This window comes from Plecotus auritus, assembly GCF_963455305.1.
Source record: "Plecotus auritus genome assembly, chromosome: 1".
NCBI lineage: Eukaryota > Metazoa > Chordata > Mammalia > Chiroptera > Vespertilionidae > Plecotus > Plecotus auritus.
The window spans coordinates 200,090,382-200,105,195 of record NC_137770.1 but is presented as its reverse complement, the minus strand read 5'-3'; the positions used below and the strand labels follow the sequence as shown (position 1 = coordinate 200,105,195).

General features: G+C 41.8%; 2 protein-coding genes across 3 annotated transcripts; both read left to right on the top strand.

Annotated features, from left to right (window-relative positions):
* Window positions 1-893: 893 nt before the first annotated feature.
* LOC308252829 (platelet basic protein-like) lies at window positions 894-5,870 on the top strand. Its single transcript, XM_080677572.1, has 5 exons — window positions 894-1,115; window positions 1,490-1,637; window positions 1,772-1,854; window positions 4,045-4,192; window positions 4,327-5,870. Exons 1-5 carry the CDS (start codon window positions 989-991, stop codon window positions 4,427-4,429), a joined length of 609 nt encoding a protein of 202 aa, XP_080533698.1. The 5' UTR covers window positions 894-988; the 3' UTR covers window positions 4,430-5,870.
* Window positions 5,871-8,679: 2,809 nt separating this feature from the next.
* LOC308245399 (platelet factor 4-like) lies at window positions 8,680-9,772 on the top strand. 2 transcript variants are annotated; one of them, XM_080662626.1, is made up of 3 exons: window positions 8,680-8,971; window positions 9,296-9,425; window positions 9,556-9,772. In XM_080662626.1, exons 1-3 carry the CDS (start codon window positions 8,869-8,871, stop codon window positions 9,656-9,658), a joined length of 336 nt encoding a protein of 111 aa, XP_080518752.1. In that variant the 5' UTR covers window positions 8,680-8,868; the 3' UTR covers window positions 9,659-9,772. The 2 variants fall into 2 exon arrangements, with proteins under 2 accessions (XP_080518752.1, XP_080518753.1); XM_080662627.1 differs by having other exon boundaries at window positions 8,687-8,971; window positions 9,299-9,425.
* Window positions 9,773-14,814: the final 5,042 nt, after the last annotated feature.

Sequence of the window (14,814 nt, the reverse complement as noted above, 5' to 3'; positions counted from 1 at the left end):
CAGGGGCATAGAAAGGGAGTAGATTGACAATTCTCTGGGGGAAAGGGGTTTGGGGGGTGCGGGAAGAGACTGAACAAAAATCGTACACCTATGGATGAGGACAATGGGGGGAGGGTAGGGGCAGAGGGTGGGGTGGGAACCGGGTGGAAGGGAGCTATGGGGGGAAAAAAGAGGAACACCTGTAATAATCTGAACAATAAAGATTTATTTTAAAAAGTTTTTTTTCAAAAGAAAAAGAGAAGGAAAAAATAACGATGCTGGGTGTTGCTTTTCGAGGTATATTCAAACGGTAGAAACAAGTAGTTTATTTTATAACACAAGGAGGATAAGTTTGCTTCTACTTTCTGAATAAAATTACAAAAAAGTAATACATTTCAAAGACAGAAAAAAAACCCCACATAAACTAACATGCAAAGTGAGGCTTTGGTGGTGACCAGTTCATTTCATCAGCACACTGCAAAGGAATCCCTGCGTTTATCAACAACCAAGATAGAACATCTGCTTTCCGAGGCAACTACAAAGGGAAGATAGTTCTCTTTTCAAAGAGTCACATATTACTATTCGGCCTCACATAAATTACATTATAGGAAAGGCAGGGCATATTTCATAGTTACACAAAGAAGAGATATGTAATATTTCAGTCTAGTTCTTACCTAAGTGCAGTGTTAACTATGTGTAAGGGAGGTCAGTATTGAGAAAGCGGGAGAGGGAGTGTGAAGTAATGCGCAGAATGAAATTTAGCAGGAACTTTAACTTGCCTGGTGTTTATCTGGGTTGGCATAATTACCCTTATACAAATATTACCACATGTGTTCACTTCCCCCGTCCCCATCCTTTTTGTCCTTACTGGCCATGGGAGTGTGTATAAAAGACACCAGGAGAGCGTGAAAGCCACTTAGCCGCGGACTCCTTGGGAACAGTCCACTCTCGCGCCGAGGTCTCCAGGTTCTGGGAACAACTCTAGGTTCATAGCTCAATTCTCTTCGCCATGAACCTCAGACCCAGGGCCACCTCTGCTCCTGTCTTACAGATGTTGCTGCAGCTGTCACTGCTCCTGACTGTGATGGTTCCCTCCACCGTCGGAGAAGGAAGGAGAAACTTAGGGGAAGCTGAAGGTGGAGTCCCCGCTTCCCCTCCACTGTGGCTGCTTCTGCTGTTGCCGTGTGTGTGTGTGTGTGTGTGTGTGTGTGTGTGTGTGTGTGTGTGTGTGTGTGTGCGCGCGTGAGCGTGCATTAGGAAGTGGGGGGAGGGTGTCAGCTGTTCTGGTGCTCCTGAGGCTGGGTAAGGTCATTTTACTAACAACTCTAAATGAAGGAGCTAAGTTTAATGGGCACCTACCATATGCCTGGCATTCAGCTCTGGTTCTTTACTATAGGTTTCAGATCATATTCACAGTAGCCTGTGAGCTGTGAGCGAGCTACAATTCACAAAGAAGGGCACTGAGGAATCAAGTCGATAGATATTAAAGGTACTCATAACCGCTTCTCAGTTTCTATCCCAGCTGAAAGTGTGCAAGAGGAGCTCTATGCTGAACTTCGCTGCATGTGTATACAGACCACCTCTGGCATTCATCCCAGTAACATCCAAAATTTGAAGGTGTTCAGGGCAGGACCCCAATGCCCCAATGTCGAACTGATGTAAGTCCATGCTTTTGTATTATTAACTCATTAGGGAAGCCCTCTGCCTCAATCCTCATCACTGCTATTTGTTCAGCCCCATCAATCCCCTCTGATAGGACAGGACACACACAAAATTATATATTCTCTTGCAGAGCCACGGTGAAGAATGGGAAGAAAATCTGCCTGGATCCAAATGCTCCCATGATCAAGAAGATAATCCAGAAAATTTTGGAAGGTGATGAGTCAGCTGCTTAATCTGTTCACTTTCTGTCAAATCTTTATCTCCCAAGAGGAGTAGGAGTTTGCAGCCTTACCTTTCTGCAGTTTTTCTTTATCCAGGATACCTAGTCATGCTGTATTCAATTTGGATATGTTTTCCGTTCTCTCTTAAAAAGTCGCATTTTATTCTGAGAAGGCTGGTTAATAGATGACAGAGAGAAGATAAAAGTAAGCAAGGCTAGTTTCAAAATATAACATATAGCTTACTCTCTAACTCTTGGCTAAATGTGGTACTGTGCTCTGCATTTCTTTATATAAAATTTTCTTTCCAAATACATTTGTGTTAACTTATCTTGCTCTACTTTGCTGTTAGACTAGATGTGCCCATGGTGATTAATAGATTCCATAGTGGCCAATGATATTAGGAATCACACAGAGCCCAGCAGAGAGCACTTGATCAATAAATGTTTGTTAATATATGTAGGGACTTAATAGAGTTTTTCATTGCCTTAGTCCTAGGATATCTTGTTGAAGAGAATTCTCTGAGTTTTCTAATGTTTATTTTTGCTTTCAAGCCCTAAAATTTAAAAAGTTGTAAAGTGTAAGTCTTGTAGACAGTGATTATTTATTTTTAAGTGAATATATTTTATACTAGTAAGCAAAAATAATATGCTAAAAAGCATTAACAAGCTCTATCAATACCTCCAGTATTAATAATAACAAAAATAATAACACAGATTCTACTTGGTATTAAATATTTTACCTTGGCATCTTTATACATAATCATATTTAGTTTATATTTGCAAAGTTGTAATTTTAGTATTAAAGTCAATCTTGCAAATAAGTACAATAATTAAAACTTTGCCAGACTGCTAATTATTTTATAATAAACAGAACTTTAATTTATTTCTTAATTTCTTAAATTTATAACCACACTAGTCTTACAGCACTATTAGCATAAAATCAAAATTTGTTATTACTTTGTTGTCATATATTATTAATTTAAACATAATTGTTGAGGGGAAGCCTTAATTATTCTTTTTTTAACAACTAAAGTCACTAGTTGATAATCTGTTTTTAATGTACTAGAATGATAGCTAAACTCTATGAATAACTCTCAAGATACAGATCTATTAAGTGTTTTACAGGCATGAGATAAATAATTCTTACAAAATAGAAATGACCTAATTAAAAGCATGTCCTCTAGAGAGATAATAACTGGGTAACTCAGCTTTACCACTTGCTAGCTGTTTAACTTTGGGCAAGTTGCTTAACTTCTCTGTTCCTAATTTTCTTCATCTCTAAAATGGGATAATAATATTTGCTTATTTTATATAGTTGATGTGAAAATTAAGAGTTAATAAATTCAAAGAGTGAAAATAAAGCATGTCACACAATAACCCATATATAAATGTTAGTAATTATTTATTATTATTACCATTAGCACCCCCAGTATTTCAGAGAAGAAAAGTGAAGTTCAAAGAGATTAGGAAATTTGCCACAAGATCAGATAAGTAAGTAGGTGACAGAGTGGGGATTTGAAAATATGCTCTTAACCACCATACCACACCACTTTCCTTGATTTTTCTTTCTCTAATAAAGAGGTTACATTATATATCACAGAGTTATTGACACACAAAATAGGACTTGATACATAAATAGCATGCTGCCTATACTACAATCAGTATCGGAGAATAAGGAAGTTCACCTCCCTCAACTTGTGGATGGAATTTTGGAAACATTCATGTATTAAGCATTTAGTTTACAGATTTGGTATTATTTAGGTTTCCTTTTATAATCTCCTCACCATTATAAGTTCAAAGCCTTAAAATTGCTTGTCTATAAATTAAATGCATTTAATAGCTAACCCAAAATAAACATGTAATAAAGAAGTAAATGAGGATAGTAGTGATTGTCAGTTTTTCTCTTATAATTCAAAATAGCTCTGCATCTCATTAATTCTGAAGTCATTTCCTAGTGAACCCCAACAGGACCAGGGGAAGGCCATTGTACTAACAACTCTAAATGAAGAAGCTAAGTTTAATGGGCACCTACCATATGCCTGGCATTCAGCTCTGGTTCTTTACTATAGGTTTCAGATCATATTCACAGTAGCCTGTGAGCTGTGAGCGAGCTACAATTCACAAAGAAGGGCACTGAGGAATCAAGTCGATAGATATTAAAGGTACTCATGACCACTTCTCAGTTTCTATCCCAGCTGAAAGTGTGCAAGAGGAGCCCTATGCTGAACTTCGCTGCATGTGTATACAGACCACCTCTGGCATTCATCCCAGTAACATCCAAAATTTGAAGGTGTTCAGGGCAGGACCCCATTGCCCCAATGTCGAACTGATGTAAGTCCATGCTTTTGTATTATTAACTCATTAGGGAAGCCCTCTGCCTCAATCCTCATCACTGCTATTTGTTCAGCCCCATCAATCCCCTCTGATAGGACAGGACACACACAAAATTATATATTCTCTTGCAGAGCCACGGTGAAGAATGGGAAGAAAATCTGCCTGGATCCAAATGCTCCCATGATCAAGAAGATAATCCAGAAAATTTTGAAAGGTGATGAGTCAGCTGCTTAATCTGTTCACTTTCTGTCAAATCTTTATCTCCCAAGAGGAGTAGGAGTTTGCAGCCTTACCTTTCTGCAGTTTTTCTTTATCCAGGATACCTAGTCATGCTGTATTCAATTTGGATATGTTTTCCATTCTGTCTTAAAAAGTCGCATTTTATTCTGAGAAGGCTGGTTAATAGATGACAGAGAAGATAAAAGTAAGCAAGGCTAGTTTCAAAATATAACATATAGCTTACTCCCTAACTCTTGGCTAAATGTGGTACTGTGCTTTGCAGATCTATTAAGTGTTTTACAGGCATGAAATAAATAATTCTTACAAAATAGAAATGACCTAATTGAAAGCATGTCCTCTAGAAAGAGAATAACTGGGTAACTCAGCTCTACCACTTGCTAGCTGTTTAACATTGGGCAAGTTGCTTAACTTCTCTATTCCTAATTTTCTTCATCTCTAAAATGGGATAATACTATTGCTTATTTCATAAAGTTGATGTGAAAATTAAAAGAGTTAATAAATTCAAAGAGTGAAAATAAAGCATATCACACAATAACCCATATATAAATGTTAGTGATTATTTATTATTATTACCACTAGAGACCCGGTGTATGAAATTCATGCACTGGGGGAGGGGGGAGGGTGTCCCTCAGCCCAGCCTGCACCCTCTCTAATCAGGGACCCCTCAGGGGATGTCCAACTACCAATTCAGGCTTGATCCCACAGTTCCTCTCACGATCTGGGACGGCTGGCTCCCAACTGCTCACCTGCCTACAAGCCTGTTAACCCCCTAACCACTCCCTTGCCAGCCTGATCTATGCCTAACTGCTCCCCTCTGGCCCTCCCCTGCTGGCTTGATCATCCACTACTACCCTCCGCTGCCAGCCATCTTGTGGTGGCCATCTTTGACCACATGGGGGCAGCCATCTTGTGTGAGGGTATGAGGGTCAATTTGCATATTACCTCTTTATTATATATGATTAGCACCCCCAGTATTTCAGAGAAGAAAAGTGAAGTTCAAAGAGATTAGGAAATTTGCCACAAGATCAGATAAGTAAGTAGGTGACAGAGTGGAGATTTGAAAATATGCTTTTAACCACCATACCACACCACTTTCCTTGATTTTTCTTTCTCTAATAAAGAGGTTACATTATATATCACAGAGTTATTGACACACAAAATAGGACTTGATGCATAAATAGCATGCTGCCTATACTACAATAAGTATCAGAGAATAAGGAAGTTCACCTCCCCCAACTTGTGCATGGAATTTTGGGAACATTCGTATATTAAGCATTTAGTTTACAAATTTGGCATTATTTAGGTTTCTTTTTATAATCTCCACACCATTATAAGTTCAATGTCTTAAAATGGTTTGTCTATAAAATAAATGCATTTAATAGTTAACCAAAAATATACCAAAATAAACATGTAATAAAGAAGTAATGAGGATAGTAGTCATTGTCAGTTTTTCTCTTATAATTCAAAACTAGAGGCCCGGTGCACGAAATTCGTGCACAGTGGGGGGCTGTCCCTCAGCCCAGCCTGCACTCTCTCCAATCTGGGACCCCTCGAGGGATGTCCGACTGCCACTGGGATTGGGCCTAAACGGACAGTTGGACATGGATCAGGCCTAAACGGGCAGTTGGACATCCCTCTCACAATCCAGGACTGCTGGCTCCCAATTGCTCGCCTGCCTGCCTTCCTGATTGCCCCTAACAGCTTCTGCCTGCCAGCCTGATCACCCCCTAACCACTCCCCTGACAGCCTGATTGATGCCTAACTGCTCCCCTGCCAGCCTGATTGCCCTTAACTGCCCTCCCCTACAGGCCTGGTCACCCCTAACTGCCCTCCCCTGCAGGCCTGGTCCCCCCTAACTGCTCTCCCCTGCAAGCCTGGGTCCCCCCCAACTGCCCTACCCTGCAGGCCTGGTCACCCCCAACTTCCCTCCTCTGCCGGCCTCCCCAGCAGGCTTGATCGCCCCCAACTGCCCTCCCTTGCAGGCCTGGTCCCTCCCAACTGCCCTCCCCTGCTGGCCTGATCGCCCACAACTGCCCTCCCTTGCAGGCCTGGTCCCTCCCAACTGCCCTCCCCTGCTGGCCATCTTGTGGTGGCCATCTTGTGTCCACATGGGGGCAGGATCTTTGACCACATGGGGGCAGCCATCTTGTGTGCTGGAGTGATGGTCAATCCGCATATTACTCTTTTATTAGATAGGATAGCTCAGCATCTCATTAATTTTGGAGTCATTTCCTAGAGAACTCCAACAGGACCAGCTCCTGAGACATGCCACAGTTTTTACACTATGCTAATAACTCCTGAGATGTAGGTGTCTTTTTGTGTGTGTGTACACATATAGAATTATTCTAGTTAGATGCAGAAAGACTGATTTAATTGTCACTTATTACTCTCTGGATTCCTTTACACTTCAAATATCGAAATCTTTTCATTCCCTTTGCCACTAACATGACTTGGGATTTCAAGCTTCAGTCCCATAAACATATTCTGTATCTGCCATTGTGCTGGATGCAGGATATTAAAACATGTGTAATTCACATAGAATTGCCCTTGAAGAGATCACTGTCTGGTGGGAGAGGCAGACAAGTTGACAAATAATCACAACCACATGTAGCACTTACTAAGAAAGAGGTATGCCCTTTTGCATGAAGAAACAGATACATGAACAAGTCAAAGCCTCAACATCACTAGTTTCAACATCACTAGATTCAAAGATAATAAAGATTTGTCTTTACTAAATGTGGTAATTTTACACTGGGTCCCTGTAGCCCAGTGTGATAGTGACAAACATTACGATCTCTCATAGAGCTTCTCATTTAGGAAAAGAAATCATTTTAAACAGAGGCACATGCATATCTCTGTGTATAACATTTGTGCGTGTTTGTATGATCTCTGAGAAATAGGAAAAACAGAGGGTGCTGCAAGATACAACCACAGGGAACACAATTAACCACAGCTGTCAGGGAAGGCCCTCTGAGGAAGTAATATTTAAGCTGACACAGAAATATGAATAGGACTTAGCCAGCTGAAAGAGCAGGTGGTGGGGGAGTAAGAGAAAGAACATTGTAGGCCCAGGAATTAAATTGCATATCCCTGCAGAAGTCCCGGTCTTGCTGAGCATTAAGCCATCAGCTAGTTCCACGCCGTGGCTCCCGATGCCTTGCAGCACTGTGAATCAGGGTGACAGAGATCCTCCGCCTGTGCGATGAGTGGGTACTTTGCCAAAGTCATTCTTTTTCAGGGAAGGGAAGGTGGTCTCTGTTAATTTCCCGACCTTTCTGGTGCAGGATTCTGGTGCATGCCCCTATCCTGTCCTCCATGTCTTCCTACACAACTCCCAGGTGCTCAGTGTCCTGAGAGCATCACTGATCCTACCAACAGCACAGCCCATCTCACCCTGACACCGGGGTCACAGCAGGCACTGGGAGACGTGACCTGCAAATTCTCCTTCTTGACTTCTCTTCTTGGCTGAGCAGAATGGAGAAACACGCCGGCACCATGTTTTACAGAAAGCATGCATTCAGATATTACTTTCACCATTTTTCTCAGAGTAAGAGGATTGGTGAAGATGTAGACCTTGCTTCCTGGAGTGAATTGGATGATGGGTTGATAGAGCAGGTGGGTCTCATTCAGGAGACTCAGGAAGCCTTCCACAGCCAGGTGACATTCAGGATTGAGTCATTGCCCAACGATCAAATTCAACCTTTTAGTAGCAGAAAACAATGATAAACCACACACCTTTAACACACTCAACTCAACTCAGTGGTAATCAACAAGAAAGGCAGGAGCAAAGAGCAGTTCTTAACAAGGCAACACCTTTAACACACTCAACTCAGTGGTAATCAACAAGAAAAGCAGGAGCAAAGAGCAGTTCTTAACAAGGCAACACCTTTAACACACTCAACTCAACTTAGTGGTAATCAACAAGAAAGGCAGGGGCGAAGAGCAGTTCTTAACAAGGGAGCTGGACGTTGGGAGAGGAGAGAAACTCTCTCAGTCCGGAGGGTACATGCTGTGTAAATTGCAACCTGGTGACTGCAGGGAACTCTAGTGTTGCACATAACAAAGAACATGTATTTTGTAAGGTTCAAGTACTGTTTCTAATTCCACAAATGTGCATGTATATGAAATCGGTTTGGGGTGTGGATCCTGCTACCAGCTTGCAGCCCAGACAGCTGACCTGAGCTTTTTTTTACTTCTTCTTCTTCCCTCTGCTCCCCGCCTCCCCCGCGCCTTCCCCCACTCCCCAATCTTGGCTGGCCAGAGCCCAACTCTTCTGGCTTCTGCACCACAGCTCCTCACCCTCCACCCCAGGCTTCCGGACTAGAGAGGCAGTGGGGATAAAAACGGGGCTGGAGAGTCTGGGAACCACTGGTCTGCAGAGCTCCAGCCCGGATTGCCCTGGTACTCTGCTCTCCTGTTGGCACCTCCGCAACATGAGCCTGAGAGCGGGCTCCAGTGCCTCCCGCCCCTGGCCCAGCCCCGGGCTGCTGCTCCTGGGGCTGCTACTCCTGCCAGCTGTGGTCGCCCAAGTCAGCGGTGAGAACAGAAGCGAGGAGGGGAGGGCCGGGAAGGGCCGGAGAGAGGCAGGGGAACCCCTGGGGCTGGGCCTGAGGGCGGGGTGGGGGTGGGGGGAACCTTGTAGCCACCATGCTGAGCGAAGTTAGGTGTGTGCGGGTGCTGCGCCAAGCGCTGTCCCCTGCACTTCACATCTAGGCAACATTACTTCTTACTGCGGGAGGTATGGTTTGTGGATGGGGAAATGATGGCTGAACGCATTGAGAAAGATCCCCAAGGAGTCATTCTAGGAGTCACCACTCCCTCCCTCCCTCACGCCCCCTCCCCCACCCCCGTTTTCCCCAGCAGACCCTGGAGAAGGAGATGGGGACCTGCAATGCCTGTGTGTGAAGACCAGAACCCGAGTCCATCCCAAGCACATCACCAGCCTGGAGGTGATCCGGGCTGGACTCCACTGCCCCACCACCCAAATGATGTGAGTCCTCTCACTTGTTTGTGCCCACCCTCTGCCTCCTCCACCTTTGCCTATGGCCCCCCTTCACCCCTCTCCACCTGTGTTCAAACCCAGAGGCCAAGGGGCTCACCTCTTCTCTTTTTCCTGGCAGAGCCACATTGAAGAATGGAAACAAAATTTGCCTGGACCCTCATGCCCCCATTTATAAGAAAATAATCCAGAAACTTATGAAAAGTAAACCACCAACTGACTAAATCTGTACATTTACTGTAAAATAAGTTTTGCTTTGCTTTTTCATTTTCAATCTAACTATGGAAAATCTATGTCTTATGCTTCAAATTCCAAACAAATAAAATCAATGAAGTTGTGATATTTCTTAATAGAGCAAAGCATCATAATTGTGTATAAGAAAAAATCTCCAGAATTTTAAGCAAAAATATATTTTGAAGGAAGGCTTGTTTTAATAAACACTGGTTTTGTTTGGTGCTATATGTTGGCTGAGATATATTTGCATATTTACATGATTGCATTACTTAATAGCTACTTATTTATGTATTAATGTTATAATTAGCTTTGTCAATAAATATTAATAGCACTTAAGCCTTACTGAGATGCTTTGTAAAAAAATTAAATAAATCAGACTCTGCTTCTATCCCCTTAAGATTTATACTCTACCTCAGTATTAGAAATTAATAAAAATAAAACCAGAACCTCTACTACTTAACTAATTATATCTATATTTTCCAGAGAATTATATTAAAATATTTAACTCTTTATTGGTCCTTTGATAATGTTGACATTTCACAAAAATGAAATGTTAAGAACAGTTCTCATACCCACATTACTGCCTGCAATGAATCCTGCATTTGGCAAACACACAGAATTGGTTCCTATTACATTCCATTTGTATACCATGAGTGTTGCTCTGAGCATGCAAATGTCTTGCATAGATATTTTCCCTCAGTATTCTCAGGTTCAGTGAAACCTTATTTTCAGTTTACCACATTGGAAATATTGTGATGCTATGTTAAACAGCTGTGGGAACCTGGAGAGATGCAAGATCGTATTTTCGTTCATGCTTTAGGAAGACACTACTATACTTTGTGGAGAAAGGAAGGTGTTGCAAGATGGATGTGTTACTTTCCTATTGCTTCTATAATCAATTACCACAAACTCAATGTCTTAAGCAACACGGATTTATTATCTTACAGTTCTAGAAGTCACAAGTCCAGGTTGGGTCTTGTGAGATAACCGCAGTGTCCTCAGAGTCGCATTCCTTCTGGAAGCACTAGGGGAAAATCCATTTCCTGGTCTTTCTCAGCTTCTAGAGGGGACCTGCAGTCCTCGGTTTGTGGCCCCTTCCTCCATCTTCAAACTACATCACTTCAACCTCGGATTCTGTTGTCACTCTCACCCTCTACTTCTCATACCCTACCTGCCTTTTAAAAGCACCCTGGTGATTAATCCAGGATGATATCCTATTTTATGACCCTTAACACATCTGAGAAGTCTTTCTTTTTTCATATAAGGTAATATTTCCACAGCTTCCAGGGATTCCAGTACAGAAATCTCAGGAGGAGGGATCATTATTCAGCCTACCATAATGGGCAAGAAGGCAGAATCTAGTCGAGGCAGGAGAACACTGCAGACCTTCACTCCTGAGCTAATGTCATTTCAAACTCATGTGGTAATGTTTGTATAGAGGAAGGTATCCAACAGTTAAGAAAAACAGTTCAATTTCCTTGGAGGGTGGAGGGCAAAGGAGCAGGAGAGGCTTTAACCAACTACTTAAATAAACACTATAGAGACTTACGAACTACGACAGTATCTATCTTCCAGATTTCCACACCCACTTTGCCTGTTAGGTAACATTATTCAAATTATGGAGATAAGATCACCTCAGAAAGGTTAAGGCCATGGTTTGTTAAAGGCTGAGCAGATCAGTCTTACTACCAACTCCCTGCTCTTGCTTCCACACCATGCTACCATTCACACAGGCCAAATTATTCTAATTATTCATAGAGGAACTGTTCCTTAAACCAGCTCCAGAAGTTGGAGTAGGAATTTGCCAGAGAGGCAACAGGAAGAATGGGAGTGCCACAAGATGACAGTAAGTAGAAGATTCAAGATCAGTAAGTCCTCAGCATGTTTATTGTTTTGCAGAGCTGGAGTGTCTATGGGGAGAGTGAATGATGGTCTCCCAACTAGTTTTCACCCATTTGGTGTTCTTTACCTTCAGCCCAACTTATGCATAGTCATCGGAATTATGTTTTCAAAACACAGACACTTCCTTACATAAAACTTTCAAGGTCCAAAGTCCTGAGCATGGCACCCAAGTCTGTGCCCCACTCACTTCCGCTCCATGTCTTAGTTTCCTCATCTGTAAAATGAGAATATTGTGTCTGGTTCATAGATTACAGTAAGGATTAAATAGATGATGTATGCAGAACATGTGACCTAGTTCCTCATACATAATCTGTGCTTAAAAATTAGCAACTCTTTTTTTTTTAAAGTATATTTTTATTGATTTCAGAGAGGAAGGGAGAGGGAGAGGGAATCATTGATCAGGCAGCCTCCTGCATGCCCCCTACGGGAAATTGAGCCTGCAACCCCCTGCATTGCCCTGACTGGGAACCAGTAACCTCTTGGTGCATGGGTCAATGCTCAACTACTGAGCCACACCGGCTGGGCAAAAATTGGCAACTCTTAATTATTATGATTGCTCTCAATATTTCTCTCACTGCACCATTCCAGTCATTTTGGAGTGCTGAATAAGTCATTTAAGAGTTATTATTGGTGATAAGTAGCAAAAATGTTTGCAATGGCAATAAAATTTCCTCAAACCAAATGAATTTTGAGAGAGAAAGCATTGAGAGGTACAATATTTTTTGCTTAGTTTCCTTTTACTGCACACTTAGTTGGAATCAATAATTAGTAGGTGTGACTCAAAGGGCCTAAGGACCAAAACAAATTTTTCAATGTCAACCAATGCTGGTGGTTTGTAAATACTCCCTTCAGAATTACCTTGACTAAAGAACACTTTTAAGCTGCCGCCTTTATCAGCAATGGTATCCAGAGAGCTCTTTCCTGCTGAGAAATGGCCAAGTCAGGTGCAGTTTATTGTAGCTGTCTGCCATTTTAAACATTTATGGAGTGATAAAGGTTGAATATACTTAAACATTTTATTTTATTTATTTTTACTGGCTTCAAGCACTTCAGTCAGTAGTAAAATGTTCACAAACTAGGCACTTACTTCACGGTCAAGAAACCTATAAAAACCAAAACCACCTGAGGTTATTTTGCTCTTGGAAGTTGTTTCACATTTTTCTACTTTTTGGTTCTTTCCCCAACCACCCCTTCTAAGGTCTTTGTGATTTAAAAAAAAAAAAAGTTTCCTCTTCGATGCATTGAGGTTCAGTTGGTTTTAAAGATATATACACTTTTCTCTCATTATAAAAGACAATGCATGCATGCTTATTATAGATAACAGAAAATGCAGAGGAAATAGGGAGGAAACTTTAAAAAACTAATTTCACTACTCAAAATGTGCTTTTCTTTTTTTGAAAATATTAGTCATTTAATATTGTTGCAAAGTGGGAGAGAATTCCCCACACTCTATGCTTCTTTAGTTCTTATGACTGGACTAGTTATAAAATAAGAAAATTGACACAAGGCTAGATCAACAGAAGAAAAAACAACTTAATATGTGCAAAGGAGATTCACAACTTGATGCTGACATTATAAAATGAGGCTCAAAGAAATGATTGAACTAGGACCTACCTATTCTTTTTAACAAAGAAACAAGACATTTTTTGAGGAAATAAACAAGTCAAACAAAGTGATCATTAGAAAGGAATCTAAGCAAGTTTGGGGATTTATCGATGAGGAACCTGCACAAAGCTTTGGTGTTACAAGGTTTGTTTAAACACATTTTTTCAACCCTGGATTTTATACTTTTTATGATAAGGTTGCCTCTCAGTCCTTCAGGGGCAGGGAGAACACCTGTATAAATATTTATTTCCTGTTTTTGAGCAGACAGAGGAGAGTCAGAGAGTTCTTCCTGCTCCTCAAGTGATTTTAGTTCAAATTAATCAATATGCCATTGTGGGATATTTTGGGGCAGCCTGCCGTGGGCCTTGACAATGTGATTATCAGGTGAACTGCTAATTTTCAATAAAATACCATTGTGAATAGTCATAAAGGAAACACTTGTTAATGACCTCATTGCATTGACATTAGTTAGAAAGCATTTCTTGTCCCAGTTTGGGATAATAGAATAAGTTTTTCCCTGGCCAGAGAAAGAATATGGAACCCATTTATACATTTACTAGAGTCCCAGTGCATGAAATTTGTGCACTGGGGTTGGCGGTGTCCCTCAGCCCAGCCTGCACCCTCTCCAATCTGGGACCCCACAGGGATCAGGCCTAAATGGGCAGTCGGACAGCCCTCTCACAATCCAGGACTGCTGGCTCCCAACTGCTCGCCTACCTGCCTGCCTGATTGCTCCTAACCACTTCTGCCTGCCAGCCTGATCACCCCCTAACCACTCCCCTACCAGCCTGATCGACACCTAACTGCTCCCCTGCCAGCCCGATTGCCCCCAACTGCCCTCCCCTGCCAGCCTGGTCACCCCTAACTGCCCTCCCTTCCCTGCAGGCCTGGTCCCCCCCCAACCGCCCTTCCCTGCTGGCCTGGTCACCCCTAACTGCCCTCCCCTGCTAGCCTGATCTTCCACAACTACCCTCTCCTGTCAGCCATCTTTGACCACATGGGGATGGCCATCTTTGTGTGAGGGTGTGAGGGTCAATTTGCATATTACCTCTTTATTATATAGAATAAGTACTGTGTATATATGTAGTCACTGTGTGTTTATATATGTGTGTGTGTGTATATATATATATATACATATATATATATGTATATATATATATGTATATGTATATCTGTATTTATATACACACACCCCTAAAACAAGTTCACAATGCAGTACTTATTCTTGCTTTGTGTAATGTGTTCTGATATTTTATTTTCTATATTCTCCTGTTCTACTTTATCCACTTAAGAAAAAATGTGGCCACAGGCCTATGAAGTGATTTCAGAACCCACTGCAGGATTATAACTCATAGTTTGAAAACATAGCTCTAGTTCTTTGATTAAAGAGTCACGTTTTAACATTCTGTGTTGGTTCCACACTCTAATTAGTGCTTCCCAAGAAATGTAGGGCAGCACATGCAGGATGCTCAGGACCAGCAGGATAGTTAAGTCTCTTTGCCTGGAATCCACCTTTAATCTCAACCCTCTGGTCTGACGTAGGGTTGAAGTTCTGGGGACCCCATGAGGAGAGCTCTTAAGGGGAAGATGTAATAGCAAGTAGGACATTGTCTGGGTTGTTGAGATGCTGTATCCTTTT

What these genes read in the sequence shown, in the direction of transcription:
- LOC308245399 (XM_080662626.1), top strand. Translation starts at nt 8,869, where the DNA reads ATGAGCCTGAGAGCGGGCTCCAGTGCCTCCCGCCCCTGGCCCAGCCCC. An exon ending in TGTGGTCGCCCAAGTCAGCG is followed by an intron (nt 8,972 to 9,295) that starts GTGAGAACAGAA and finishes CGTTTTCCCCAG; the next exon opens with CAGACCCTGGAGAAGGAGAT. An exon ending in TGCCCCACCACCCAAATGAT is followed by an intron (nt 9,426 to 9,555) that starts GTGAGTCCTCTC and finishes TTTTCCTGGCAG; the next exon opens with AGCCACATTGAAGAATGGAA.
- LOC308252829 (XM_080677572.1), top strand. Translation starts at nt 989, where the DNA reads ATGAACCTCAGACCCAGGGCCACCTCTGCTCCTGTCTTACAGATGTTG. An exon ending in AAACTTAGGGGAAGCTGAAG is followed by an intron (nt 1,116 to 1,489) that starts GTGGAGTCCCCG and finishes ACCGCTTCTCAG; the next exon opens with TTTCTATCCCAGCTGAAAGT. An exon ending in TGCCCCAATGTCGAACTGAT is followed by an intron (nt 4,193 to 4,326) that starts GTAAGTCCATGC and finishes ATTCTCTTGCAG; the next exon opens with AGCCACGGTGAAGAATGGGA.